The sequence below is a fragment of the Hemicordylus capensis genome, chromosome 12 (genome assembly GCF_027244095.1).
Source record: "Hemicordylus capensis ecotype Gifberg chromosome 12, rHemCap1.1.pri, whole genome shotgun sequence".
NCBI lineage: Eukaryota > Metazoa > Chordata > Lepidosauria > Squamata > Cordylidae > Hemicordylus > Hemicordylus capensis.
In genome coordinates this window covers 18,829,416-18,856,973 of record NC_069668.1, presented here as the reverse complement: position 1 = coordinate 18,856,973, position 27,558 = coordinate 18,829,416, and the positions used below count along the sequence as shown (strand labels likewise).

The following is a 27,558-nucleotide window of genomic DNA, read 5'->3' as shown; positions in this document are numbered from 1 at the left end:
TGATGTCACCTCCAACAGTGCATTGGTTACCCTCTTGGGAACTACATACTGTCCTCAAGGCATTGCACGCTCACTCTGTTGAACCTTTGGCAGCTGTTCTGAGCAGGGTCTTATCGTTTAGATTGGCCTTTTTTGGTGGCCATCACTTCTGCAAGGCTCATCTCGACGCTGCAGGTGCTGTCTGTAAAACAAGTCATATTGTATATTTCAGAAAGAGGCCGTCAGGCTCATTCCGGACCCCTTCATGAGGCCAAAGGTGGCGTCCCCCTTCCACCCATCGCAAGATGGGTTCCTACCTTCATTCTGCCCCAAACCTGTCCATCCTATGGAGCGGAAATGGCACAAGTTGGATGTTAAGCGATGTCTTAAGGTCTATATTAGATGCTCAGCCTCATTCAGATTGTCAGACGCTCTGTTTGCATTCCATGGGGGTCCCAGATTCCTCGACTACGATTGCAACGTGGATTATAGCGTGTATATCAATGGCCTACGAGGTTCAGAAGCTGAGGCCACCAACGCATCTCTCTGCACATTCTACTAGAGCAGCAGCAGCGTCAGTGGCGTTTTCCACTAATGCACCGGTTGAAGAGATCTGCAAGGCGGCCACCTGGGCATCGCCTTCCACTTTCACCAAACTTTACAAGATCGAGGATTTCGCGTCTGCCCGGGCAACCCTTGGCAGATGAGTCTTGCAACAAGTTCTTCCTCGCTAGTAGCCCAGAGTGCTCCCACCCGAGTTGGACAGCTGTGGTATGTCCCATGAGATGTCCCTGGCCTCAGCAACCGAGAACGGAGCATTGGTTTCACTTACCGTGAAGGCTTCTTCTGGTTGCTGGAGCCAGGGACATCTCGGCCCACCCAGTTGTGATTTTGCGCTCTGGTCTACTTCTGTTGAAATGGTGGAGACTGACATTTAGTTCTACAGTTGGTTGCTACAATCTGTGATTCTGGAATGTTTAAACCTGTTTATTCTGACCTGCTGTTTTCTACTGTTTTGTATTGCCTTTGTCCTCTTATGTCTCGGCCCGAAAGAACTGGGTGGGGTTATAGCCCTCAGGCTCTAGTGGGTATGGCTTAGTTTTTTAACTATTTACTTTCTGTCCTGCCTGGAGCTCTTGAGAGAGGATAACCCATGAGATGTCCCTGGCCCCAGCAACCAGAAGAAGCCTTCACGGTAAGTGAAACCAATGCTCCGTTCTCCCATGAGAGAACCCCGCTCCATTTGCTTTCACTGCTGGTACAGAGGAAGCCGTCGTATACGGAGTCAGACCCTTGGTCCATCTAGCTCAGGATAGTCTGCACAGACTGGCAGCGGCTTCTGCAAGGTTTCAGGCAGGAGTCTCTCTCTCAGCCCTATCTTGGAGATGCTGCCAGGGAGGGAACTTGGAGCCTAGTTGCTCCTACCAGATCGGCTCCATCCCCTGCTGAGGGGAATCTCTTCCAGGACTGCTCACTCTTCTAGTCTCCCATTCAGATGCAACCAGGGCGGACCCTGCTTAGCTAAGAGGACAAGTCATGCTTGCGACCACAAGGCCATCTTTCCTCTCCTAAAAAGATCTCAAGTACAGAGCCAGGAAAGATCTTAGGGAATATAGGAAGCTGCCATATACTGAGTCAGACCCTTGGTCCACCTAGCTCGGCATTGTCTTCACAGACTGGCAGCGGCTTCTCCAAGGTTGCAGGCAGGAGTCTCTCTCCCAGCCCTATCTCGTTGGAGATGCTGCCAGGGAGGGGACTTGGGACCTTCTGCTCACAAGCAGGCAGGTGCTCTTCCCAGAGCGGATTCCCCATCTCCTAAGGTAGGGCTGTTCGACTTCGGCCCTCCTGCAGACGTTGGCCTACAACTCTCCTAACTGCTCAGATATGTCGCCTCCCATTCATTTACAAATCTCGGCAGACCCCGCTTAGCAAAGGGGACCATCCCTGCTTGCTGCCACTCCAATCATTCCCCTTTTGACTGCCTGCCCTGCTCCTCCTCTCCAAACTCCGGCCTTTGTGTTTCCGCCTGGAATGTGGCGTGAGACCCCCAAGTGCCTCTTTGTGCTTCCTTTGGCAGAAGAGACCAAGCAAGTCTTGCGGCTGAGCTTAACGGAGTTCTCCCTGCCCAAGTTCTACCTGCTCTTTGGGATCAGCAAAGTCAAGTCGGCCGCCGTCATCGCCTTCCGCTCCAGCTACCGGGACCGCTCCTTCTCCCCCGGTTCCTACGAGAGGGAGACCTTTGCCCTCAGCTCCCTGGAGACGGTGACGGAAGCCCTGCTGGAGATCATGGAGGTAGGGGGTGCCAGGAAGGTCCCCGACGAGTCAAACCCAGAGTGGCTTGACTGGTCGACCTGCCCACTAAAGCGTGCGTGGATCCATGATCGGTGAAGACAAATATTCATCGGCAGTTTTGAGAGTTAAATTATCCACGTTGTGCGGCTCTTTCTCTTGTGGTATGCAATGCTTCTGTGATAGAGAGAGAAGATGTTGCAGATGACCTTTCTTAGGACAAGCGGCAGCTTTGCTACGAGATGCTGTTGCTGCGATGTCTGAACGGGCTCTTCCGCTAACGGAGCCAAGAGGCACCTTTTAAAAGTGGCGGTCCTCTTGTATTTAGCAGGGGGAGAGCAACTGGCCCTATCCATCCCCAGCACAGCATCCCTCCAGTGCAGGGCTGCTCAACTTCGGCCCTCCTGCAGATGTTGGTCTACAACTCCCATAATCCCTGGCTATTGGCCTCTATGGCTGGGGATTGTGGGAGTTGTAGTCCAAAAACAGCTGGGGGGCCTAAGTTGAGCAGGCCTGCTCCAGTGGCTGTTGCTGGTGTCCGTCTTATGTTTCTTTTTAGATCGTGAGCCCTTTGGGGATAAGGAACCATCTTATTTATTTTTATTTATGTAGACCGCTTTGGGAACTTTTGTCAAAAAGTGGTATATAAATATTGGCGGTGGTGGTTGCTCTCTCCGGCAAACGGTGGCTTGTGAGAATTCGCCCTGGGAGGCCGCTGTTCAGAGTGGCATTGAAGGATTCCCTGGGAAGGGGGCGGGACCATGGCTTGAACACAGGCCAGTCCCAGCTGATCTGTGTCACACAAACCCACCATGCTTGAGGGGCTGTGATCTGCCGTTCTCGTTGGATGTCTCCTGGCTTAGTTAAGTGTGCTTTGAAACAAGCCATGGAAATCCCACGTTTGGCTGTAGCAAGAAACGGCAGACGATATATAAGCTGTCGATGCTTGAACGTGACATGTTCAGACCATGTTGCTTTTGGGTTTTTCTGTAGGCGTGCATGAGAGATATCCCGACTTGCAAGTGGCTGGAGCAGTGGACCGAACTCGCCCAAAAGTAGGTTGACTTGCCCAGAGCCACAGCTCCCCTTCTGCGGGGGCCACGTCTCGGCTGCTCCTCGCTTCCGTCTTCTCCCCGCCTTCCTCTTCGTGATTTCGTGGCCTAGCCCTGTCCATGAAGTGTGGGTGCTTTAATAAGGACTGGGCGAGCCCCTGGCCTAGGAGGAAACGACGCAGGGGAGGGAGCAGAGAGTCTGCCGCTCCTGCCGTTGGGCTTCATTGATGACAGTGGTCGGATTCGACAAACATTGATGCAGGAGAAGTTCGGTATTCATGGGGGTTCCCTCCCCCCCCCCGACCGTGAATATCGAGTCACGAGGGCTATGGGATCGTGGGGGGTTGGTTCCTGGAGGTTGGGGTACTCATCGGAAATCGGCCACGTTTCGGGGGAAATGTGGGTGGCAGGGAAATGCCGATCGTGTTTCGCTGGTCCTCTTTAGTTGAGCCGTGCCCCCAAATGGCCGGAGATCGGGGGGATCTGCAGCTCCGGCAGTGAGGCTTTCGTATATGGCCGTGACGGTCAAGATTGGTTCAAGCAAGGGCCGCTTGGGCAGGCAAACTTCCGTTGCGAGAGCCAGTTCCCACCGTGCTGACCTCCGCACAGGGCTGAACGAATCTCCGTGCTGGGAGGGGCCTTTAAGAGAGACGGAGGCCTCTCAAGAGCTCTAGGACACTCCCCAGCACTCCGGGCCTGCCTTCCAGAAGGGCTCAGGGGCTCCAGAGGGCCCCGATCTCCTTCAAGGAGAACCCCCTGGCACTGGGAAGAGTCGTCTCGGCATGGTGCCCGGGGGACTGTGTGGGAGGATTCTGCTTGGTCTGGAGCATCAGTTAGCCAGCAAGCTGTGGAGAGGGTTGACTGGCCTGACCATGAAGATCCCTGCTCGACGGAGGTTTGGGGTGGGGCCCAGGGTGCCCAGGCAGGCCTTTCCCCAAGAGGCCTTGGTGGAAGACCCTCCGCACTCTCCCTCCCCAGGTTTGCCTTCCAGTACAACCCGTCCCTTCAGCCGAGGGCCCTCGTCGTCTTGGGCTGCATCAGCAAGCGGGTCTCCCACGGACAGCTCAAACAGATCATTCGGATTCTCAGCAAGGTACTTGCCCCTCTTCCTGGTGGGGTGTCCTTCTCCGATTCCAGGCTCTGTAGCTCTGCCCCCACCCCTGGCCTGTGTATGGGCTGGCACTCAGGCCGCGTTCCTATGGTCATGTGTTTCCTGACCATGTGTTGAGTGCTGGGCAGCTCACTGTAAGCACAGAGGGCTTCCCTTTCTGGGTCCTCTCCACCCTTCATGAGGCAAGTGTGTGCTTTGGAGTAGCTATGCCAACACCTCATTCATAAGAACTTAGGAAGCTGCCCTATCCCGCGTCAGACCCTTGTTCCGCCTAGCTCAGGATTGTCTACCCAGCCTGGCAGTGGCTTCTCTCAGGTTGCAGGCAGGTGTCTCTCTCCCAGCCGTATTTTGGGGATGCTGCCAGGGAGGGAGCTTGGAACCTTCTGCATGCAAGCAGGTAGGGGCTCTTCCCAGAGCAACCCAGTAAGACCATGCAGGGCTGACACCTTTCGTCTCCCATTCAAATGCAAATCAGGACAGACCCTGCCGAGCGAAGGGCGCCATTCATGCTTGCTCCCACCAGGCCAGCCCTCCTCCTGAGATTTCAGCGGCAGCCAATCGCCTAGACCAGGGGTTCCCAACCGCCGAACTCCAGCTCCCATAATCCCCGGCCACAATAAGTTCAGCAACCTCTGGGGTCCCGGAGGTTGGGAACAGCTGCCTGAGACCACCAGAGCTCCTCAGACTTGGTTCCCCAGATGTTTGGGGCCGACAACTCCCCAGCCACCGTGGCCATTGGCCATAGCCTACGGGCCGCCTATGGATGTCTTCCAGATTGGCTGCTGCAAGGGAAGGCCAAAGATGCAAGCAGGGACGGTGCGGAGGGCTCAGGCCCTCAGCTTGAAGGATCTGGAGACTGGGTGGGGGGGCGAGGGGTGCCTTGGAGCCCCCCCGCCCACTGGCTCTTCCTCTCTTGCAGGGTCTCGAAAGTTGCTTGAAAGGCCCAGACAACTACAACAGCCAGGTCCTCATTGAAGCCACCGTCATTGCCCTGACGAAGCTGCAGCCCCTCCTCAACAAGGTATGCTCTGCCCTCCCTCCTCCTCCTCCTCCTCACCTGCCTCCTGGGCGTTTGCCTTGGAGCAGAGAGAGCATTCGGCTTCCCAGGGTGGGGCGCTTCGGCTTGAATCCTCCAGATCGCTGAAGGGCCGCCTTCTCGCCTCTCTTGTTCGGCCAGAGGTTGAGGCAGCAGGGGAAGGCCTGGCTCTGATGCCACAGCCTCGCCACAGTTGGGCCACCGGGGCTGTGTCTCGCCCATGCACTGGGTTGCCCTCCGTCCCTCCCTCCCATCCTGGTTTGGGGCAACCCAGTGCACACCACCGCTTCTGCTTAGGTGTCTTGTCTCTGGTTTTGCGGTACCCCTTTTCCGGGCCGCCGAACCAGTTCGGACATCCGGCATTTGGGCCGGTTCAAAGGTGGGCGGGTGGGAAGGTGCCTCCTCGGACCGGAAGTGCCCAGTGCACGTGCGCAGGAGGGGTAATTGCACCCTCCCCCATCCTTAAAGATATCCCCTCCCACCTTCGAACCGGCAGGCGCCAGTTCCGTGCACATCCCTAATACGGAGTTGGGGGTTTTTGGCCCCCGCGTGCATCACCTTACGCCTCCTTACGCTGAACCGCGTTTGCCATTTTGTTGCCCACTCCCCCAGTTTGGAGAGATCCTTTTGGGAGCTCCTCACAATCCGTTGTGGATTCCACTACCTTAGATAGTTGAGTGCCATCTGCAAATCTGGCCACTTGCCTGCTTGCCCCATTTTCTGTGTACAGACTAAAGAGCACTGGTCCCAGCACAGATCCTGGGGGGGACCCAACTCCTTCTCTCCTTTGTGAAAACTGTCCACAGATTCCTGCCCTCTGTTCCTTGCCCTTCAGCCAGTTACCGAGCCTCAAATCAAGCTGAGGGAGTGTGTGGGCCCCATGCATAGCCCTGACAGCCTCACTATGCCGGAGGAAGCTAGTTCCTGCTCTGGATCTTTCCGTAAAGAGGCGCGGTTTCAACCAGCTGCTGCTTTTTGTTTGCTTCCAGGACTCACCTATGCACAAGGCCCTCTTCTGGGTGGCCATGGCTGTTCTGCAGCTGGATGAAGTCAGCCTGTACTCGGCGGGGACCGCTCTCCTCGAACAGAACCTCCACACCTTGGACAACCTTCGCATCTTCAATGACAAAGTATGATGAGACCATCGTCCGTTGATGCACCGCCATTTTTAACGAACCCCACCTGAGAGCCATGCTGGCTAGCCGTCCATCAGGTAGAGTTGTGCAGCTCTACCTGATGAACGGCCAGCCCGCAGGCAACGCGGGTCGTGGATGGGGCAGGAAAAAGATTGAGGAGCAATCATAGCTGTGCCCTTGGGCGCCCTCTCCCGCATCAGGACAAGCCACTACTGAATAGACCATGAATACTCTGTTAACCTCAAGTACCACAGAATTCGCGTTAAAGGATCTGAAACTAAGAATTATTATTTTTTATTTAGTTAGTTAGCACATTTTTATACCGCCCTAACCCAAGGTCTCAGGGCGGTTCACATCAGGACCCAACAGATCCAATGATACGATAGATGCAAAAGACGCATGAGAATTGAAATATATTGAACTTGACTGTATTATTCGTAGAATCATATAGAAACAGTACTAATAATCACACAAAGTAAAAATACTGATAAAGCATGAGAGGCGCTAAATCAGAAAAGACCTATATAGTCCATGATGGATGCCAAAACAGCAACCCGGTGATGAGCTGTTTCGAACCACTTTATCAAGTGTGCATTTAAAAGTTTGTATGATTTCTCATGAACATCAACGGTATCTTCAACAATATCAGGAACCATGTTGAAAAAGCTTTAGGGACATAGGAACCTGCCATATACTGAGTCAGACCCTCGGTCCATCTAGCTCAGTATTGTCTTCACAGACTGGCAGCAGCTTCTCCAAGGTTGCAGGCAGGAATCTCTCTCAGTCCTATCTTGGAGATGCTGCCAGGGGAGGGACTTGGAACCTCCTGCTTTTCCCAGAGTGGCTTCATCCCCTGAGGGGAAGATCTTCCAGTGCTCACACATCAAGTCTCCCATTCATATGCAACCAGGGCAGACCCTGCTTAGCTATGGGGACAAGTCATGCTTGCTACCACAAGACCAGCTCTCCATAGCTCGGCATAGAATAAATCCTCTTCTTAAGGAACTTCAGAATCTTCTCTCTTTTTAGGAGTAAGGGTGGAAAAGAGTTTGGATATATCATATCACGAGAGAAGATTCTGAAGTTCCTTTTGAAGATGATTTTGTCTTTGGCATTCATCATGGACTATATAGGTCTCTTCTGATCAGATGTTATTTTAGTGTCTCTCAAGTTTTATCGGGTTTTTTTTAAAATTTGTATTATCATTTGTATTATCATTAGTACTATTCCTAGATGATTCTATGAATAATACAGTCAAGCTCAATATATTTTATTCCTCGTGCGTTTTTTGAATTTATTGTATCATCGGATCTGTTGGGTTCTGATATGAATACTCTTTTAACCTGACATGGGTAGTCAAACCGGCTTGAGACGCCTGCATAGCCTCCTTGCTGAACAAAATGAGGATTGAGAACCAGAGCTGCTCGAAAGGTGCAGAAAATAGATCTCCCTCCCGCCCCCGCCGCCTCCATTGGCATGGAGATTGTCATGGAGATGTTCTAAATAAAACGACTGCATGTTGTGCGGTGATATTACTGAATATTCAAGGCAAAGACAGAGGCCTTGGTTGCAGACGTCGTCCTCAAGACGTCTGCGAGCCCTCTCTGCCAACAGGGTCCACCTTCTCCCCTTGTTTGCTTGTGTTCCATCATCTTTCCGCTGCAGCCTTCACAGCGGCTGGTTTTATATATCCGGGAAGTGCCCAATTAATTGAGATCTTTAACTTCTTGTAAGCGATAAACACAAGCTGCTTTGGCAGAGAGGCCTGCTTGGAGTCTATTTAAAAGGCTGCTTCATGGATGCTGCTATTAAGCACGGCAGCCCTGCCGCATAAATAACGGCGGCTGTGTAGACAGGAATCCTCTCTCTCTGGAGTGCGTTCAACGGTCACTTTGTCTCCCTGGCAGAGCCCCGAAGAAGCCTTCATGGAGATCCGAGGGCCGCTGGAGTGGCACTGCAAGCAGATGGACCACTTTGTGGGACTCAACTTCAACTCCAACTTCAACTTTGCGCTCGTGGGCCATTTGCTGAAAGGTAGGAAGGCTGTCTCGGGGTGCTCTGTTTCTTTATCCAGTGCCATTCTCCGCATCTGGGATTGCTCTTTTAAAAGGGAAGTCTCCGAGAGACAGTGACTCATTTGAATGGAAGAAAATCCCCTATACTCAAAGATTTTGCCCCTGTGCGCTATTGAAAGTACAGCTCATGTCTTACTCTACTGTGAGCTGTCTAGGGATTCTCGCCGGCTTTATATTTCACTGCTTTTAACCCCGCCCAAAATGTAACGCCCAGAGGCGTAAGCTTTGAGCAGTATAAAAACATGTCAAATAAATAAATAAATCTCCCAGGTCATTCAGATTTCTTTTCTCTAGCTTTTTTGCTATCAGACCAGAAAGAGGAGACATCCCAAAACGTCGCCACGTTCTGCTTGATTGCCAGTCAAATCCGGCATGTATTCTGCATGGGCAGGGGGTTGGGATACAGCATTCTTTGTGTGTTAATGCATGACGTCTACCTGCTCCCCCTTTCTCTAATCGGTACTGAGTTATTTGCTGGTCTGTGACTGTACCAATAAAGATTGGTGGGTGGGGGATTTGTTCCTAGCCCAGCGGTCTCCACAATTTTTCAAGCGGGGCCTCCTCTGGCCAAAGACCTTCACAGTAAGAGCCATTTCATGCTGGGCGGACCTCTGCCCAGTATGGCACCGTACTGCAGTACTGGGAGCAGAGGCGTAACTAGGGAAAACGGCGCCCGGGGCAAGCACTGAAATTGCGCCCCCCGCCACCCCCCCCCGGGAAAGCAACTGTGGAGGGGAAAAAAAAAAACACACACACACACACGGAGGAGATGGGATTCCTCTGCCAGCCAAAGGCTGGTGGGGGGAGGGCTTGCCTTGGGCTTGAGAAGAGCCGAAGCTCGGCTAATGCTGCTGCTGGGGACAACGCATGTCTCTGAGGGAGACCCAGCATACTTTTGCTTGCTTGCTTCTAGGGTCACCTCCCGCAAGGAGGGGGGCAGCCCGGCCAGAGGTGCCGAGAGTGAGACACCCACCCACCATACAGTTTTCTACATGTTTTTACACTGACAGAATCAATTGAGCTCTCTTTAAGAGTAAGAGAGAGAGAGAGAAACTGACAGAAGCTGCTTTACCTTGATAGCCAGCCTGTTAGTAGACCTCTAACTATCAAGATATCTCAAAAGAAGGAAAAGGGTGGGGGGCAGAGCTTAGTGCTGCTAAGTCTATTCATTGTAAGGCATGCCAAAGCAAACACCTCTCTTAATAGGAACAGGAGATAAAACAAACAGAACAAATGAAGCACTGATGAGGTGTATTTGGAATGCAGGAACCTCCTGCCTGTCTCTCCCCTCCGCCCTGGCAGAATGCTGAAAGTCCAAGGAGGGACTGGAGAGAATGGCAAAGGGGTGAGAAGTGTTAAAAGTAAACAAAAGAAAAAAGAAGGGGACCCAAATAAACAGGAGGCTGGCACCTTCACTGAACCTTAACTCTGCTCCCAGCTGGATCTCATTAAAGGCACTTTAAATCCCATCAGGGGGGGATTTAAAGGAGAGCCGCGTTGATTTGTTTTTTTAGTAGACAAGAAGGCACACGCGGCGAATCCCCTTCCCTGTAAACTCTCTTCTCCCCGTTTCTTGAGTAGGGAAGCTGCTCACAGAGTCTTTTAAGGCTGGTGTGGATGAAGGAGAATTAAGGAGCCTGGGCACTGTGATTAGACAGGCACGGACTTACTAGCTTCAGCTGCTGCCACCCCTACTGGTGAAATGCGATAGGCACCTTCCAGACTCCTTTTTCCTCCCCGCTTCTCACTGCACTGCTTCCCCACAAAACTAGAGCCCTCACCTCTTATTTTACAATAGCATGCGAGCAAAGCGCTTCCCTCCTCCTCTGCTTGACCGTCCACCCTCTGGTTGGCTCCCCGACCAGGACCACTGTTTTTACATAAGAACACTTCCTCTTCTAAACGCTCTCCTCCGTCTAAAACAAGCATGTGCTGCACTGTCCTTTTATAGTCAGGCGGGGTGGGCGACTCCATTTTCCCGGCACTGATGGGAGGAACCGGAAAGCAAAAAGTGAGGGAGAGGGAGCCAAACGGGCGCTTTATGCAAGCCACTCTGCGAGGCACTAGAGACAAATGTGCAGGGGCGCTTTGCAGCTGCAGAAGCACTTGACTTTTATTCCGTGCGGGGTGGGGGGGGTTTCAAGCTCTGCTGCTTCCATGGCATTCCGGGCTGCCCTTCCCTTTCCGATGTGCCCTTCTTTTGCCTCCTCCCGCCACCCCCGCGCGCTAGTTGGCCCCTTCCTTCTGGGGCACCGGGGCAAGCGGGGAAGAGAGAGGCAGCTGGCCAGGCCAGGCTTTGCTGCTGCTGCCTGCCTGTCCCTGCCGGGGGGAATTATTCACGACGCCCCCCTCCTGCGCTTTAAGGGGATAATTGCCAATGCCTGGCTCCTGAAATGAAATGACTGCTTTGGCAGAAAGGGGGAGGCGGCGCGGAGGGCGAACCTGCTGCCTTTGCCATGCTGGGCGGGAGGACTGGAGTGGAGGGGGCAGACAAGACAAGAGAGGAGCATGGGGCGGCGGGGGGGGGGCTAGATTAAGGCAACTAAGACACCCGCCACGCCCACGACACGAGAGAGACAGAAAAGAGAAGAACACACACACCTCGAGTGCACGCTACTAATAATGCCGCCGCTGAATTCTTTCTTAAAGTTTTCTTTTTCTCTCCGTGTGCTGCTGCCTGCAGCCCCAGCCCCACGCTCGTTGCTCGCTCGGCTCTCCTCTCCGCGCACCACGTGCAGAAGGCGAGCCGAGCTGGGAGGAGGAGGACGGATGCACGCATGCGCAGCTTGACGTGCCCTGCATGACTAGACCCTCCCTCTGGCCTGATAAGTTCCGTCGACTCGTCGCAACACAAGCAGTGAACTAGGCGCCCGCCGGGGCGCCGCCAAGCCGAAGCCAGGCCAGCAGCAAACAATGCAATGGGGGGGGGGGGCGGCCGCTGGCGCGGAAGGGACTGCTCATGAGGGAGGGGGCGCCGACGCGCTCCCTTGAGTGCTGTAAATTTTATTTAAATTTTTTTTAAAAAAAAAAATTTGGATTGGCAGCGGGGCTCATGGCGGCGCCCCCCACGTGACCAGCAAGGATGGCGCCTGGGGCACGTGCCCCCCCTGCCCCCCCTATCATTACGCCTCTGACTGGGAGGGCCCTTGGGGAGAGACACAGCCCTCTCTCAAGTGCTCGGGGAGGAAAGCACTGGGGAGGGCTCCATTTCCCGGAACTCTGCAGATTTTGGCCTACAACTCCCATAATCCCTGGGTTTTGGTCACTGTGGCTGGGGATTATGGGAGGAGTTGTCCAAAAACAACTGGGGGGGGGCAAGGTTGAGCAGGCCTGGCTCAGGGGCTCCAAGCCTGGGCGGAAAAGAATCCTGGTCAATGGTCTTGATCATTCAGTGCCTCAACGTATGATTAACCAGACTGCAGTTCCAGCTGCTGTTGAGAACAGTCGCTCGTTCTCACGCAGGGCTCAGAAATGCTGCGAGGCGTGAAACCCTTTTCCCCCTGAGCTCGCTGTCGGCTCCCTTGCTGCACCTGACAAGTGACTTGCCCTTTTTGTGGTCTCCCCAGGCTATCGGCATCCTTCCCCCACCATCGTCGCCCGGACGGTCAGGATCCTGCACACCCTCCTCGCTCTGGTTAACAAACACAGGAACTGTGACAAGTTTGAGGTGAATACCCAGAGTGTGGCTTACCTTGCAGGTAAAAAAACCCAGCTCTATTCGGCTTGTATCCAATCGGCGCTTTGGGGTCAGGCTGGAAAAGGCTTCTCTCCCCTGCGATTAGCCCAGAGTGGAACGGGAAGGCGAGGATTGTTCTTGTGATGTCAGGAGTTACCCAGCCCGGTGGGCACATGGTCATGGAGGGGAGGAGAGCTGGTCTTGGGGCAGCGAGCATGAAGGGTCCCCTTGGCTAAGCAAGGCCCACCTTGGTTTACATTTGTATGGGAGACAGCTTGTGAGCACGGTCTGCTGTAAGAGATTTCCCTGAGGGGGATGGAGCCGTCGCTCAGTGGTAGAGAATCTGCCGGCATGCAGGAGGTCACCTTCATTCCTTGGCAGCGTCCCCAGTCAGGCTGGGAAAGGCTCCTGCCTGAAGCCTTGGAGAGCTGCTGCCAGTCAGTGTAGACAATACTGAGCCAGGTGGACCAAGGGCCAGACTCAGGCAGCTGCCTGTGTCTCTCTGTTGCCTTCCTCTTGGCCGTTGCGCGGAGACGCAGCGTTCAGCTCATGTGCCCGAGAGACGCTTTGAAGCAGCTCCTCGCAGCCCAACAGGGCTGCAATTCCAGACGTTCTTGCTGGTGTGGACTTGTGGGGAAAGTGCAGCACGTCTTTGTATTTTATTTTTGACATGGTCATTGAAAACGTAACTAACTTTTTTGTTGTGTTCATTTGTATATATCTGTATTCATATCCCTGAGGCAGCGTGTTTTTATTTCTTTTGTAAACTGTCTTGTGGGAGCTGTTGTCTGAAAGGGCAGTGTGAAAATATGTTAAAAGAAGATAAACTCCAGGGCTTGAAAGCCCGCGTCGCTGGTCACTGGAAGGTCTCACTCAGCCCTTTCCCATGACCCCATCTTCTGAGATGATGTCCCTGCGTTGTGAAGCTTCTCCCTTATGGATTAATCCAGAGTTTCCATAACCTTGGTTCCTTGGATGACGTTGGGACTACAACTCCCATCGTCCTCAGCCCCAGTGGCCAAGGGCCGATGGGGGTTGTCATCCAACGTCATCTGGGGACCCAAGGTTACAGGACCCCTGGAGTGGACGCATGCTTCTGCATACGGAAGCTCAGCCTCTCAGAGCAGCTGCGTCCTCCCTTGAACGAATACAGAATCGGTACACAGCGCCCTCCTGTGTATGCCCGGCGGAACTGGCATCGAGGCGCGGGAGGGTTCCGAGTGGCCTCGGCTGACCTTTGCCTCCTCTTCGCCCTTGCAGCTCTGCTGACAGTTTCCGAGGAAGTCCGCAGTCGCTGCAGCCTGAAGCACCGGAAGTCCCTCCTGCTGGCTGACCTCTCCCTGGACAACGTCCCGATGGAGACCTATCCCATCCATCACAGCGACACCGGCTACAGGTCAGCAGGCCTCTTTGGGTCCAGCTCCGGGGGGGGGCAGTCTCCCAGGACGGCCTCTTGCCCTCAGAGTCGTGTGTCCAGTTTGGCAGCCTCCCATTTGGGATATGGTCAGGGAGCCCTGCTGGATCCGGCCCATCTCGCCCACGGTCCTGTTTCGCACCCTGGCCCACCAGATGCCTCTGGGGAAACCCACAAGCGAGAGCTGAGGGCAGGCCCTCTCTCCTGCTCTTACTCCCCTCCGCCTCCGTTGGTGAATCTTGGCTACCTTCTCCTTCCTTGCAGGACACTAAGGGAAAACCAGCCGTGGTCCTCCCCCAAAGGCTCCGACAGACACCTCACGGCCTGCTACCCGACCGTGGGGCAGATCAGTCCGCGCACGAGGAAGTCCATGAGCCTGGATATGGGGCAGCCTTCGCAAGCCAACACAAAGAAGCTGCTAGGTGAGTGAGGCTCTGCCCCCCTCCTCTCCCCCCAGCACCAGCAAACGGCCTCCGTCTCTTTTCGCCACAGACTTTAAAGCTTCAGTCCTGTGCCCCGTGTTTGTGAGTGGAGGGCGGAGCAGGGCTAGGGGGAGTTTATTCTATTTTATTTTATTTAAGAGAAATTTTAAATTTGTATTTGAAATCATCAGGCACCATTACAATACATTTATCCATTAAAAAGAAAAAGAAGCCCAAGCCTATGACTACAAAACATTAAGCACATAACACTATGGCGGCAAGGTCATTCTTTGGCAAATGCATCTTTGCAAACTTGGATGAACAACAATCATGGATTTTTATATGCCACTTTTCAACAAAAGCTCTCAAAGAGAGAAATAAAAATGAAAATGGCTCCCTGTCCCCAAAGAGCTCCCAATCTGAAAAAGAAACACGAGAGAGACACCAGCCACAGCCACTGGAGGGATGCTGTGCTGGGGATGGATAGGGCCAGTTGCTCTCCCCCTGCTCAATGGAAGAGAGTCACCACTTTTGAAAGGTGCCTCTTTGCTCAGTGAGCAGGGGAATTAGGTTGCCCCCTCCTTAGCATAATATTTCTAGTTCAAGAATAATAATAGATCCTGCCAAATTGTAATAAAAGATTGGGAAGGCGGAGTTGCTTTCTCAGACACCAACTGGCTGGCCATGAGTGAGGGGGAAACAAGCATTGCCATATGCTGGCCTTCCAAATCCGGGTGCTTAATTTGCATATTATATAAATTGACTTGAAAATAATTTTTGAGCAGAAGAGCGACTGCACATTTTGCTCTACAAGGGCTAGAGCGTAGCTTAAAAAAAAAAGACATCTGAAATCTGCGTGAATCTGGATAGGCTAAGCAATCTTGGTGAAATGCCTAAAATCCAGGTGAAACCCGGAATTCAAGGGGGCATTTTAATTCTCGGAGGAACATCCACGTGCAAATTTGCCAGAGTGATGCTTTTCATTTTGTGAGTTAACTAAAGGAAAAGCTGCCCTTGGGTTAGTGTCCTGCTGCTTGTGGTCCGTTCTAAATGCAAAGGGTCTGTGTGCCTCTCAACAGCCCTGTCCGATTCTCTCAAATGCAGACATCCGCCAGTAAGGTCCATTGTTCAAACAGCATTCAGAGGGGATCCAATACCTGCAGGTGGACCAGCATCTTTTCTTCACGGATCCCCACACCTTGCGACTTGACGGCTGCCTTTGTCTCCATAGGTACGAGGAAGAGTTTTGACCACTTGATCCCAGACACCAAAGCACCGAAGAGACAGGAGATGGAGACAGGAATCACCACGCCTCCGAAAATGAGGAGGGTAGCCGAGAATGATTACGAAATGGGTAAAAACCTGCCTCTCTTACTCGGGGTCATTTGGCTCTGTGGAAGGTTTCCATTTGGGAAACGGGCCAAGCAGTCCCGGCTTGACCTCGACCTTCCTTACGGCACTGACGGTTTGCCAGAGGCGACAGATTCTCCCATAGATGGGAATCCAGGTCTCCCAGCTCCTTTGGCAGGTTCTCTGATGATCCCCACTTGGGATAGTCACCGAGCGTTCCGTGGGGAGCAGAGAGCAGTGACTTTAACTAGAGGCAGGCAACTAGATCATATGGACCATTTTTGCACCTGCCTGCTGCTTTCCCACTCTGACATCACCTCCTGAGTTGCCATGTTCTGCGCAGCAGCGATTAAAATCCGGCGGTTGGTGTCCTCCTGTCCAGCAACTGACTTGATGGACTAATTTCTGCACACCCTCTGCCTGCTGCCGCCGAGTGATTCATAGCAGCCCTGCACTCTTATAGCTCTGCAACTCGACAGCTTTCTGGCTTGTTAGTCTGCCCTAAAACTCCTCTCCTGACTATGCTTGTATATGTCTTTTTACAGCTTTTTAAAAATGCCCCTTATAGGACTTGATCATGCATTTTTGCCTCTTCCTACGATGCTCTTAATTTTATCTCCTGGTCTTTTTAATCGCTTTTTAGTATATGCTTGTGTATATACTAAATCCCACAGGCTTTTCATATTTACTCCTTTATAACCATAGTTTTATTTTGAATTTTAATCTCTTGTATTTAGTCATGTATCCACAGGCTTTTAATATTTGCTCTTTCATGTAATCCCCCCGTTTACTTTATGCGAGTCTAAGACCATAATAAAGATTGATTGATTATGTAGTGTGGGCTGAGAGAGATGCCTGCCTGCAAAATTGGAGAAGCTGCTGCCAGTCTGGGTTGGCAACACTGAGCTAGATGGACCCAGGGTCTGACTCGGTAGAAAGCAGCTTCCTGTGTTCTTCCTTGCAAAGGGAATTTTGGGAATGCATGGGATTTTGTTGCACTACATAAACGTCATCTTCCTTGTCTTGGTCCTGAAGTATGTTGCTCCTTTCCTGCAGAAACCCAAAGGATATCGCCCCAACAGCATCCACACCTCCGGAAAGTATCGGTGTCCGAATCCAACGTCCTTCTGGATGAAGAAGTCCTCACGGATCCCAAAATCCAAGCCCTGTTGCTGACTGTCCTGGTAAGCACACCGGATCTGGTGCAGGAGGCTGGCATGGCAATGCCTCCGGTGGTCTCTTGGGGGCGTCACTTCCTAAGGAGCGGTTCTTCAGGCTTCTCGGCAAAGAGTCTGCAAGAAGAGTGGGGTCCATGTCAAGCCTTGTGGCTCCGTAGAGCAGGGGTGGGCCACCTTGGTTCTCCAGCTGCTGTTATGAAGCCACCATTTATTGTGGCCGGGGATGATGGGAGTTGTAGTTCCACAGCATCTGGAGAGCCCACCTCTGCCTTAGAGGCTCAGATTAAGTGCCGCGGGCACGTTGCTCAGCTGGAGGCCACCCGGTCAGCTTCTGTGGCTGCAATGAAGCTGTTAAGACCCTTAACGGCCCCCCAAGAATTCTCTTCTGTGTGTCTGTGCTGCAGCAGGCTCAAGTGGTTGCCCCTTGGGAGTGGGCCTGTTAACGCCTGAGCTGTGCAAGTATCAGTGGGGTTGGCTTCCCACGTCACCTGATCTCCCCGTCCCCTGCGAACCGAGCCAAGAGGCACCTTTACCAAGTGGGGATTCTCTTTGCTGAGCAGGGGGAGAGCAACTGGCCCTCTCTGTCCCCGGTACAGCAACCCTCCAGTGGCTGGGGGGTCTACCCTGAGTTTCTTTTTGAGATTGTGAGCCCTTTGGGGACAGGGGAGCCATTGTATTTATTTGTTTATTTAATCTATGTAAACCGCTTTGGGAACTTGGGTTGAAAAGCAGGCTATAAATATCCGCCGCATTGGTATTCTCGGTCAGGTTTGCTTCCCCTGCACTGTGTTGTGGCGACAAAGCACCCGAATTGCAAGCACAGTCATTCGCCAGGAGCCCCATGCTGACGGTCGTCTTCTCCCGGCTCTCCCCACCTCCCTCTTTTGGCAGGCTACCCTAGTGAAATACACGGCGGATGAGTTTGACCAGCGGATACTGTACGAGTACTTAGCGGAAGCCAGCGTCGTTTTCCCCAAGGTCTTTCCAGTGGTGTAAGTGTCCAGCTTTTCGCCCACCGTTGCGTCTTAATAGAGAGTGCTTCTCCGTCAGGGACATGTTGCCTGTAAACTCCGGGAAGATGCCATGCCTGCGCACGGCGTGTGTGTGTATGTATTGCACCTGTCTGTGCACATCTGAAGCCTTTGGCCACAGTTCCTGGTGGTGCTGACCTGCCTTCCTCCCAGTTGGGTCGGTTACGAGACCTGAGCCAGCCTGCGGTTCTCTTTTCTCCTCTCCCAGCAGCATTTAAGAGGCCACTGGAAATGTTTGTCCGTTCACTTAGGTTTAATTTAATCAAACATGATTTAATGACTTAATTGGTTGCAGTGTTTAAATAAATAAGGTTGATTGTTATTAAGAATATTGATTGACTGCTTTGTGCCAAAAGTACTCTCAAAGCCATTTGCATCGAAGCAGGAAAGGTGGTTTTCTCTCCCCAAAGGGCTCAGTCTAAAAGGAGACACAAGCGAGACAGCAGTGGCATTGGAGAGGGCCAGTTGCTTCTGCCCTGACAAATATCAGAGAGCCACCATTTTTAGAAAATGCCCCTTGTTGGGGCCCAGAGCGGGGTTGGTCATGAAGGGCTCTGGTTTCTCTGGTAATGATATTTCTAAGAACATCAGAACAGCCCTGCTGGATCCGGCCCAAGGAAGCCCATCTAGTCCAGTATCCTGCTTCGCACAGTGGCCCACCAGATGCCGCTGAGAAGCCACAGGCAGGAGTTGAGGGCATGCCTTCCCTTGCAACTGCTACTCCTTTGAGGCTGGAGGTGGCCCACAGCCCTCCGACTAGTAGCCGTTGAGAGACCTCTCCTCCATGAAGTTATCCAAACCCTTATTGTATTTTTAAATTGTTGTGAACTGCCCTGGGATGATTTTTATGAAAGGTGGTATAAAAATGTGACTGTAAATAAATATACAATACCCAGGCAGATACCCAAATTCGCAATACCCAGGCAGAGCCGAAGAGAGAGAGAGCCTGTGTGTTGAGGAGGGGTGGCCACAGTGGTAGGGAATTGGCTGGCCCCACTTGGTACCCTCTTTCTGGGAATGCCTTCTGAGCTCAGGGCCGTCGGATGCGTTGCAAGCCAGCTATTGTACAGCGACTGCAGTAAAGAATAAGGGAAGATGCTTTTCCTCAAAGCATCCTGGGAAGTGCAGTTCCATCCGGCGCTAAGAATTCTCTGCAAGCCCATTCCTGCAGAGCTCTGTGGAAAGGGGAGGGCCCCCTTTCTCTCGGGCATGTAGTCCCTCGGGCGCAATCCAGGTGCGGTGGGTCTGTTGGGTAAATCAACTTCCCAGGGAAAAGGTACCCAGAACTGATGCGGGATGTCTTGTGTTTGGCTTTTCTGTGTTTGCCTAGGCACAATTTGTTGGACTTCAAGATCAACAGCCTGTTGTCTCAGTGTCAGGATCCAAACCTACTGAATCCCATTCACGGCATCGTCCAGAGTGTGGTTTACCACGAAGAATCTCCGCCCCAGTACCAAACGTCTTACCTGCAAAGTAGGTACCACGCGGCTCCTTCCACAGGTGCTCTGGTTTGTAGCTAGCATGCATGTGCCTGACTTGGCCACCAGGGATAAAGTCAGGTTGCCTGTAGCTCAGTGGTAGAGCGTCTGCTTTGCAGGCTGAAGGCCCCAGGTTCAGTCCCGGGCAGCATCTGCAGGGAAGGCTGGGAGGAATTTCTGCCTGCAACCTTGGAGAGCTGCTGCCAGTCTGTGTAGAAAACACTGAGCTGGATGGACCAAGGGTCTGACTCAGTCAGAGGCCGCTTCCTATGTTCCTCTTTTCAAAGGGTGATCGGGATGCATGGAGCATCCGAAGGGCCAACAGCCATCGGGAAATGCCAGGCCTTCCTGTGGCTTTTTGGAAGAGGGACCCGGGCTTTTCAGTGAAGCCGCTGCCAGTCGGTGCAGACTGTGCCGAGCCAGATAGGCCGAGGGTCGGACTCAGCGGAAGGCTGCTTCCTGTGTTCCTGAGCCCCTTTGCAAGGTGGTGTCTGACAAAACGTAGGAAGCCACGGGTTGGCACCCGCCGGCTTTAGGGTCTGTCTGTGACATCCACGCCCTGCCAGGGACCAGGAGAGAGAGAGAGAGAGACCCTCACGGATACCCTGGCATGGCCTTCATTTCTGGGGTTGCCAACCGGGCTACAATCTGCCCCAGCCCCGAAGGCCAGAACATAGGAATATAGGAAGCTGCCATATACAGAGTCAGACCCTTGGTCCACCTAGCTGAGTATTGTCTTCACAGACTGGCAGCAGCTTCTCCCAGGTTGCAGGCAGGAGTCTCTCTCCCAGCCCTATCTTGTTGGAGATGCTGCCAGGAAGATGGAACTTGGGACCTAGATGCTCTTCCCAGAGCGGCTCCATCCCCTAAGAGGGGAAGATCTTGCAGTGCTCACACATCAAGCCTCCCTTTCATATGCAACCAGGGCGGACCCTGCTTAGCTAAGTGGGACAAGTCATGCTTGCTACCACAGGACCAGGACCCCTGCTTCATTGTAGTGTACCTCTGTGGGTTTTAATTGCAAGGTGCACATATCAGGCAGTATAAAAATGAGATAGATAGACAGATAGATAGATGTTTGTGGAGCCATTACTGCTCCCCTCCCCCAGAAACTTCCCTAATGCCAGATTACTGTGTTTTTTAATTATTATTTATTATTTATCAAATCTGTACACCGCCCCAAACTTTCATCTCTGGGCGGTTTACAATAACATAAAACCAGTTTAAAACATATACAAAAACTTAAAAACAATTGAACCATTTCAAAACAAGCCAGAGAATTTAAAAAGTAACCAGAGTTATGTACGGCATCAGCTGCTGATTGCAGTGTGTGGGTAGATCATTATGGGGACAGTGGGCTTGATCATTAATGCAGGGGGTTCTTAATCTTTTTGCACCTGAGGACTCACCCAGCCACCCACCCCCGCCCCATTTCCTCAGGTATCACCCAGGGGACCCTACCCTACTGATGTATTTTAATAAGGCTGCAGTAAACATTAGAGAAAAACAGGGCTGTGGCTTTCAAGAAGCTTCTTGGGGCTACCCAGGAAGCAGATTAAATTCAGTGGGGCCAAGACGTCCCATGGCCTTCTGAGACCCCAGCTGCAGAGCTGCTTGTGGGACGAGAGCTGGTCTGCTTGTGCTGCACTAGACAGGCCGGAAACCCTTCCCCACCTAGGCACTGACCCTCTCTTCCTTGTCGTTTTGGCTGCAGGTTTTGGATTTAACGGCTTGTGGCGGTTTGCGGGACCATTTTCTAAGGTGAGGGGCCCAGGCCTTTCGGAGCCCATGCACTTGGTGTGGTGCATTTGGCCGTGACCGGGTTGGATGTGATCCAGTCGGTTCTGCTAGAGGTTATCGCGCTATGCCGCTCCCCGCCCCCACTTGGTTTTCATTAAGAGCACAAGCCTGGGCTGATCGGTCCAGTTAATCCCGGGCTCCTCCAACTTGGTTCCCCAGATCTTGTTGGACTGCATCTGATCTTGTTGGCCGGGGACGATGGGAGTTGTAGTCCAACATCACCTGGGGACCCCATGTTTGAAAACCCCAGAATCAATCAAGGCAAAGGATTTTGATCCAAGCTCTCCCTGATTCGTCAGCCAGCAGATTTTTTTAGCCTCTCCTGGAAGAGGCAAGCCCGTGTGGTGGAGAGGCGGGAATGCCTCTTTGGAGAAGAATGATGATGCCTAGGACTACAACAGTAGAATGCACTGTCTAAAAATAGTTCTCTTTTAAACTGCTGGTTTTCCCATATGCAACCTTGATGCAGATTTGATCCGTTAGTTCAGTGATGGCCAGTCTGGACTACAGTTACCATCATCCCCAGCTGCAGCTTAGACTGTAAGAGTATTGACCCTTTCCAGCACAACCTGTTGGGTAGAAGAGAAGGACTGATCTCTGTCTCTCATTTTCCCTAGCAAACGCAAATCCCTGACTATGCTGAGCTCATTGTGAAATTCCTCGATGCTTTGATTGACACCTACTTGCCTGGGATCGACGAGGAAGCCAGCGAGGAGTCCCTGCTGACGCCAACGTCTCCGTACCCTCCTGCAGTGCAGAGCCAGCTGAGTATTACTGCAAACCTGAACCTCTCCAATTCCATGACCTCACTTGCAACTTCCCAGCATTCCCCAGGTCAGTCTTCCCGGCTTCTCTGTTGCTCACGTCGGTGGGGGCGGGATAAAAACACCACTCGAACGGATTGCCATTCCGGAGGTTGGACTCCTGCCCTGTGGAATCTTCCGCACTTGGTCGGACTCCTGCACTTTGTCCGCTTCGTCCCAGAGATATCCCTGCATTAGGGGCGTGCCGAACCAGTCTGTGCTCAAACCGGTCCACAACGAACCGGACCGGTTCGATCACAGACTAGACCAGCCCCGGAGAAAGGCGTCTAGTCTGTCACCGAACTATTCCAAACCCGGTTTGTCCGCAGACCAGTTTGAATGTCTGTAAAGAGAAATCCGTGAGGATTCCCCTTTGTTTCCAAAGGTTAAAAAAGGTGGCAGGGAAGTGGTAAGAGAGAAGGACCTTTAAAACAGAAAGAGAAGGCGCTTCTCGGCAGGCCTGCATGGTGCTCCCCCGAGCTTCTCAGATGCAGGCAAAGGGTCACCATGCGCAGAGGCCATTTGCATGTTGGTCAGCGCCTTCTCTTTCCTTTTTAAAGACGCCTCACCCAGGGCCTCACCCGTTTAGGGCTTTCGAGGTTCTAGCCAGCGGCTTGTATTTTGCCCAGAAACTTAATTAGCTGCCAGGGTAACTCTTCCAACGTGGGAGGGAGATGGTCTCTCCAAGATGACCCGGAGACCAACCTGGCTGCTGCATTTTGGACCAACTGGAGTTTCCGGACTATGTGCCAAGGCGGCCCCACATAGAGCGCATGGCAGTAATCCGGTCTGCAGGTGGCCAGCGGATGTGCCACTGTTCTGAGGTCGTTCACCTCATTTTGTTGGTGAAGCGCACACTCCCTCCCTCTCTGAGCTGCCTTGTAAATTTCAGTCTGCCATCAGTGTCTGCCCGAGAGCCCTCTGCGAGACCGTTCAGGGGTCTGAACTGCGGCACCCACTCCAAGATGCGCCTGCCCTGGGGGCCGCGTGTGAGCTGGGCCCCCATGGCGCTTCCAGCCTGACGGGGCCCCCCTTTGGACGCGGCTGCTGCCCAGGCTCTCTGCCCTGCCCACCCGGTGGGGCCAGCCCTGCATTTTGCCCTCCCTGTGTTTGGGGTTTGGGGTTCCTTGCTGTCGCCCGCCAGCTGTCGCCAGGGGAACAAAACTCCCTGTCTCTCTGAGGACTTCATTGGCATGCCACTAGCGTGCCGCCCCAGTCCCGCGCTTGCTGCCAGCAGAAGCCGCTCAAGGACATGGTGTGTCCACATCTCCTGTGGCAGTGGCAGGAATACCAATGGGAGCTGAGCGGCAAGTGTGGGGTGGGCCACATCGTCTCCCCACAGCTGCCGGGACGCCTCACTGCAGCTGCTCGGACTCCTCTCTTTCTCCTCTTGTCCTGCCCTCGCCGTGGTGCTGATTCCCTCCCATTGACAGGGGCTCTGCACCCAGAGAATAAAAGGGAATGCCCTCGAGGCCATGATTGGCTGAGATGCCGTGATGTCACAGGCATCTGTGCTCCCTTGCTGGAGCTGATTGGGTGAGGGCAAGGGGATGCCGGTAGTCCACTTCTCGGTTTCCCCGCAGCTCTCCCTCCCTACCCCTGTCCCGGGTGCAGGAGAGACACCCTCCGCCGCCGCCCTTTGAAGCGCCTCTCCAGCCTCTGCGGCAGGCAGAGGTCTCCCCACCCAACGTGGATGTGTTCAGAAAGAGCCCATGCCGTGCAGAGAGGAATTTCCGGCCTCAACCTGCCCCTTGGCGGCGTCTCCCTTTCTGTTTCATTTCAGGGATCGATAAGGAGAACGTGGAACTCTCTCCCACCACAACACACTCCAACAGCGGAAGGACTCGGCACGGGTCAGCAAGCCAAGTGCAGAAGCAGCGCAGCACCGGGAGCTTCAAACGCCACAGCATTAAGAAGATTGTGTGAAGCTTTCCCTCTTTTCGTTTTTTTAAGAACACACACACAAACTGACACAGTACTCTTCCCCGCCACCCTCCACACAAACTGTCACACTGCACTTAATTTTGACCCTCCCACCCACCCACCCCATCAGCCGTGGTGCCAGACGATCAACTCTTGACGTGTCGGATTGGTCTTGGGGTTTTGTTTTCATGCAGCCGCTGCTGCCTTTTAAGATTTCCTCTGTCTTTTTGTTGTTGTTGTGGGTTCTTTTGCGTTCCACCGGCGGTGATTTCCAAATGGATGAATGGAACCACACCCAGGGCCTGAAGAAAACAGGAAGTAACTTGGGAGTTACGGGAGCCATGTCTGATACGGAGACCATGTCCGACACGGTGTCTCTCACGCTTTGAAAGCCTTCTTTTTCAGTTTCTGTCTCTCTCTCTCTCTTTCTTTCTCTCTCTTTTTTTAATGGCTTGTTTTGTATCTACTTTCCAAGAAGAAGTGTTAATATTGAATCATGTTTGCACACTTAGCGGTCTTATTGACCCATGGACATTCTGTGCATCCCGGTCTTCAGCCAGCTCCTTGGGAGAGTTCTTTAGCTGTGGACTTGTTTTTACTGAGCTGCCGAGCCCCATTGAGGGCACCTACTCAGTTCAGTCCACCTTACGGTGGGCTGGGCAGAGATTTCTCTCTGTGAAGATCTCTTTAGTGTAGGGGTCCCAAACACGGGTCCCCAGACATGGTTGGACCACAACTCACATCATCCCCAGCTGCAACGGCCAGAGCTGTCATCCAGCCACGTCTGGGAAGCCCGTGTTTGAGAAACCTGATCCAGGCATTTTGGCGGCCAATGTGCATCTCCCAGTTTCACCATCAGCAGCCTCACGGGTACTGATCGGGTGTCCAGCTTTTCTTGCTGCCTTCCAACTCCATGGGCACAACATCCTAGACGCTTCCCTGAAGCGAGTTGAGGTGGTTGAATTGGGGTGGGGGGTTGTTCCCAAGAACGGTAGGACCCCCTGCACTTCCATGGCATTGCCTCAAGCACAGACATCCCTGGCCCTTTGCGCCAAAGGTCCATTGAGCACTTAATCTCCCAGCCATGCCAGGCACAGAAATGGGGGGGGAGGGGTCCCCCTTCAGGACTCGCTGAAGCCGATCGGGCAGGGCTCCTCCTGCTCAAATGCACCCAAACGCCACACAGCACTTTGGGGTTTTTAAACAAACCCAAGTTTATGCACAGAATTTTGGGGCTGCATTGTCTGCTGTCAAGGCGGCGTCCACACTGTGCACGACTCAAATGCCCCCGGGGGCCAGAGCCAAGCGTGATTTGGCGTGCAGGGGCTGAGGTGAATTTTCAGTATGTTAATTTTTACATGTGGCTAACTGCGTTGAGCTGCTGCTGCTGCCGCCAAGAGCTCTTCTTGCAGAATATTCCTACCTGTGGGCCAGCCAAAAAAGGCCCCGCGGCCTTGATCTGGTCCCTGGGCCTTAGGTTGTGCAGGCCACACTCTCAAATTCTTCCTGGTGGGCTTGCCTTTCCTCCCCACCTCCCTTCTTAATTTTTTAAAAAGCCTTTAATTAGCCAGCCTCCTCCGTCGAGCTATATTTGAGAAGAATTTGCATCACGTGGACATGCTGCTTTCTCTCACCTTGCACGGCCTTCTCGAAATGACGGTTCCGCTTTTGAAGCGACTGGCTGGGGAGAAAACCGCTCCTTTTCGTTTATATCCTGCCCTTCCTCCCAAGACTTCGGGGCAGTGGCCAAGGTTTTCCGCTGTTGTTGGCACGACACCCCTCGGCTCACGAACTTCCCTAGGTTTGGTAAGGTCTGGCTGGCCCAGGATCATCCACGCTGCTTTGTGGCAAAGTGGGCTTTTGAGCCCTGGTCTCCTAACCCCAGTCTGGCTCCTACACACGCTGGCTTGAACGTGAAATTTCAGGTTGTGCCATCAGCAAAACAGGCTGGAGCAGAACACTGTTTAAATTCTCTCTCTCTCTCTCTCTCTCTCTCTCTCTCTCTCTCTCTCTCTCTCTCTCTCTCTAGTGTTTTATCCAGAAAACCATAGGCCCCTATAGAGAGAGAGAAACCAATGGTTCAGTAGTGACCAAGGGAGGCACGCATGGCTGGCCGCCCACCCCCACCGTATGAGATTCAACAGTGGTTTTCAGTAAAGTAAACTCCACAGCTAAACCTTCAGAAGGCGGTCTAACGAAGTGGTCCAGATTGAGTGCTGCTAACGAGCATGTCATTAGCCTTCTGTTTAAAATGTAACATGTTTTATGTACATAAAACGATTGCTTTTATTGTATTGATACAGAGAACTATTTTAATTTTGTTACACTCCTTAAAAAAAAAAAAAAACTCTGAACGCAAAAGCTTCGTCATGTGCCAACCGTTTGCCAAACCGAGAAGAGAATTTCTGAGAGCGAGAAGCCGCTTTGAGACACGTGTGCCAGAGAAAGGGCCCGGGACCAGTGTCTGGGGTGGCCATTTGGGGCACTAGCCCACAAGTGACCCTGAGGCCCTGGTGAAAAAACATGGCGGACGTCAGTGTGGCCGCCAAGAAGCCCTCCAAGGTAAGCCTCCCCCCAAATTTTGTGAGGGCTCCCTGCAGTGGCAACCCAGAGCGCTTGCCAATATTTGTACTGCTGATGCGCGCCATTTTTGTTTACAAGCATTTGTGTCCATATCTCTGTCTAGCAACGGATGTAATAGCAGGGATGAGCGCCTTCCAGTGTAGGCTGACTGTGGGGGGTGGGAGCAGTGAGACTGCTGCCAGAGAGGACCCCAGGCCTCTGCCAAGGTGAGCCTCCCCCATACACCTGTGGGTGGGGGCTTCTGTTGGCAACCGTGGAGGCCGGGAGCACCCTTGGGGCCCTGTAGAAATGTCAGTGGCAATCGATTTGAATGATTAGGAAGATGGAATAATGACTGCAATAAAGGACTGACTGAGTGAGAAGATGGAATAATGTTTTGAATTGAGCTTAAGAAATGATGGGAGCTCGCATCCCCAGGAGCTGTCCATGGGCGCTGCAGCGGTGGCATTTCCCCCGTTCTCGTTGCTGTGTGTACTAGCACTGAGGTTGGGGAGGAGCTTGAGGAAGGGCTGAAGCCCTGGCCCAAGAGATGCCTTGTGATCAGATTAGATAAGGCGCCTTTATCTCAGTAGCTCCTTGCAAGGGAGCCACAGCGGCCGGAGATGAGAGGGCCTGCCCTGTCCTCTTGCCTGTGGGCTTCTCACGGGCATCTTGGTGGGCCACTGCGGGAGACAGGAGGCCGGACTGGATGGGCTGCCTTGGGCCTGATCCCGCCACAGGGCTCTTCCGAGACTCCCGCAGCGTCAGCCTCGTTCCAGAGCATCCCAGCTTCCGGTGCTGTCTGGATGGGGGGGGCAGATGTTCTGCTCCAGCTGCTCTCAGGTTGAAGGGTCTGGGTGACCTCTTTGGATCCCCGAAGAGAGCCTCCTGCAGGAACTCGCCCCGTCTGCTTGCCCTCCGTGCGTTGATCCCCTTCCCCTTCCAGAGAGGTCGGCAGAAGAGAAAGCTAGCGCCACAAGGAGATGGGGGGGGGGGGGCGGTTTCCCAGCACAGGGAATGGCCTAATCCAGACCCATTGCTGCAGGAGGGTGGGCATGACCCACCCCCCTGCCTAACCTTTTTTCTGTCCCCCTAACCTTGTTAAAAAAAACAGATTTTAAAGTATCTGAATGTTGTTTGCACTTAGGACCAATGGGGGCCATATAAGCCCCCCCCGACTTTGTTCAGCGCCCCCCCCCCAAGCTTTTAGGCTGGCTACAGGCCTGGCCAGGTCTCTCTCCTG

At 53.1% G+C, this 27,558-nt stretch overlaps 1 protein-coding gene across 6 annotated transcripts in view; it reads left to right on the top strand.

Annotated features, from left to right (window-relative positions):
* Positions 1-26,053, top strand: part of NF1 (neurofibromin 1) — a 167,228-nt gene extending 141,175 nt beyond the window's left edge. For all 6 annotated transcript variants that reach the window (XM_053274599.1, XM_053274596.1, XM_053274597.1 and 3 more), the window contains 16 exons: positions 2,057-2,271; positions 3,262-3,323; positions 4,299-4,413; positions 5,351-5,452; positions 6,457-6,597; positions 8,511-8,637; positions 12,245-12,376; positions 13,615-13,750; positions 14,033-14,190; positions 15,422-15,544; positions 16,597-16,724; positions 17,610-17,710; positions 19,080-19,222; positions 20,942-20,988; positions 21,645-21,861; positions 23,614-26,053. In XM_053274599.1, coding sequence (XP_053130574.1) covers positions 2,057-2,271; positions 3,262-3,323; positions 4,299-4,413; positions 5,351-5,452; positions 6,457-6,597; positions 8,511-8,637; positions 12,245-12,376; positions 13,615-13,750; positions 14,033-14,190; positions 15,422-15,544; positions 16,597-16,724; positions 17,610-17,710; positions 19,080-19,222; positions 20,942-20,988; positions 21,645-21,861; positions 23,614-23,756 — 2,090 coding nt within the window. In that variant the 3' untranslated portion in view covers positions 23,757-26,053. The remainder of the gene's footprint in view (positions 1-2,056; positions 2,272-3,261; positions 3,324-4,298; positions 4,414-5,350; positions 5,453-6,456; positions 6,598-8,510; positions 8,638-12,244; positions 12,377-13,614; positions 13,751-14,032; positions 14,191-15,421; positions 15,545-16,596; positions 16,725-17,609; positions 17,711-19,079; positions 19,223-20,941; positions 20,989-21,644; positions 21,862-23,613) is intronic.
* Positions 26,054-27,558: the final 1,505 nt, after the last annotated feature.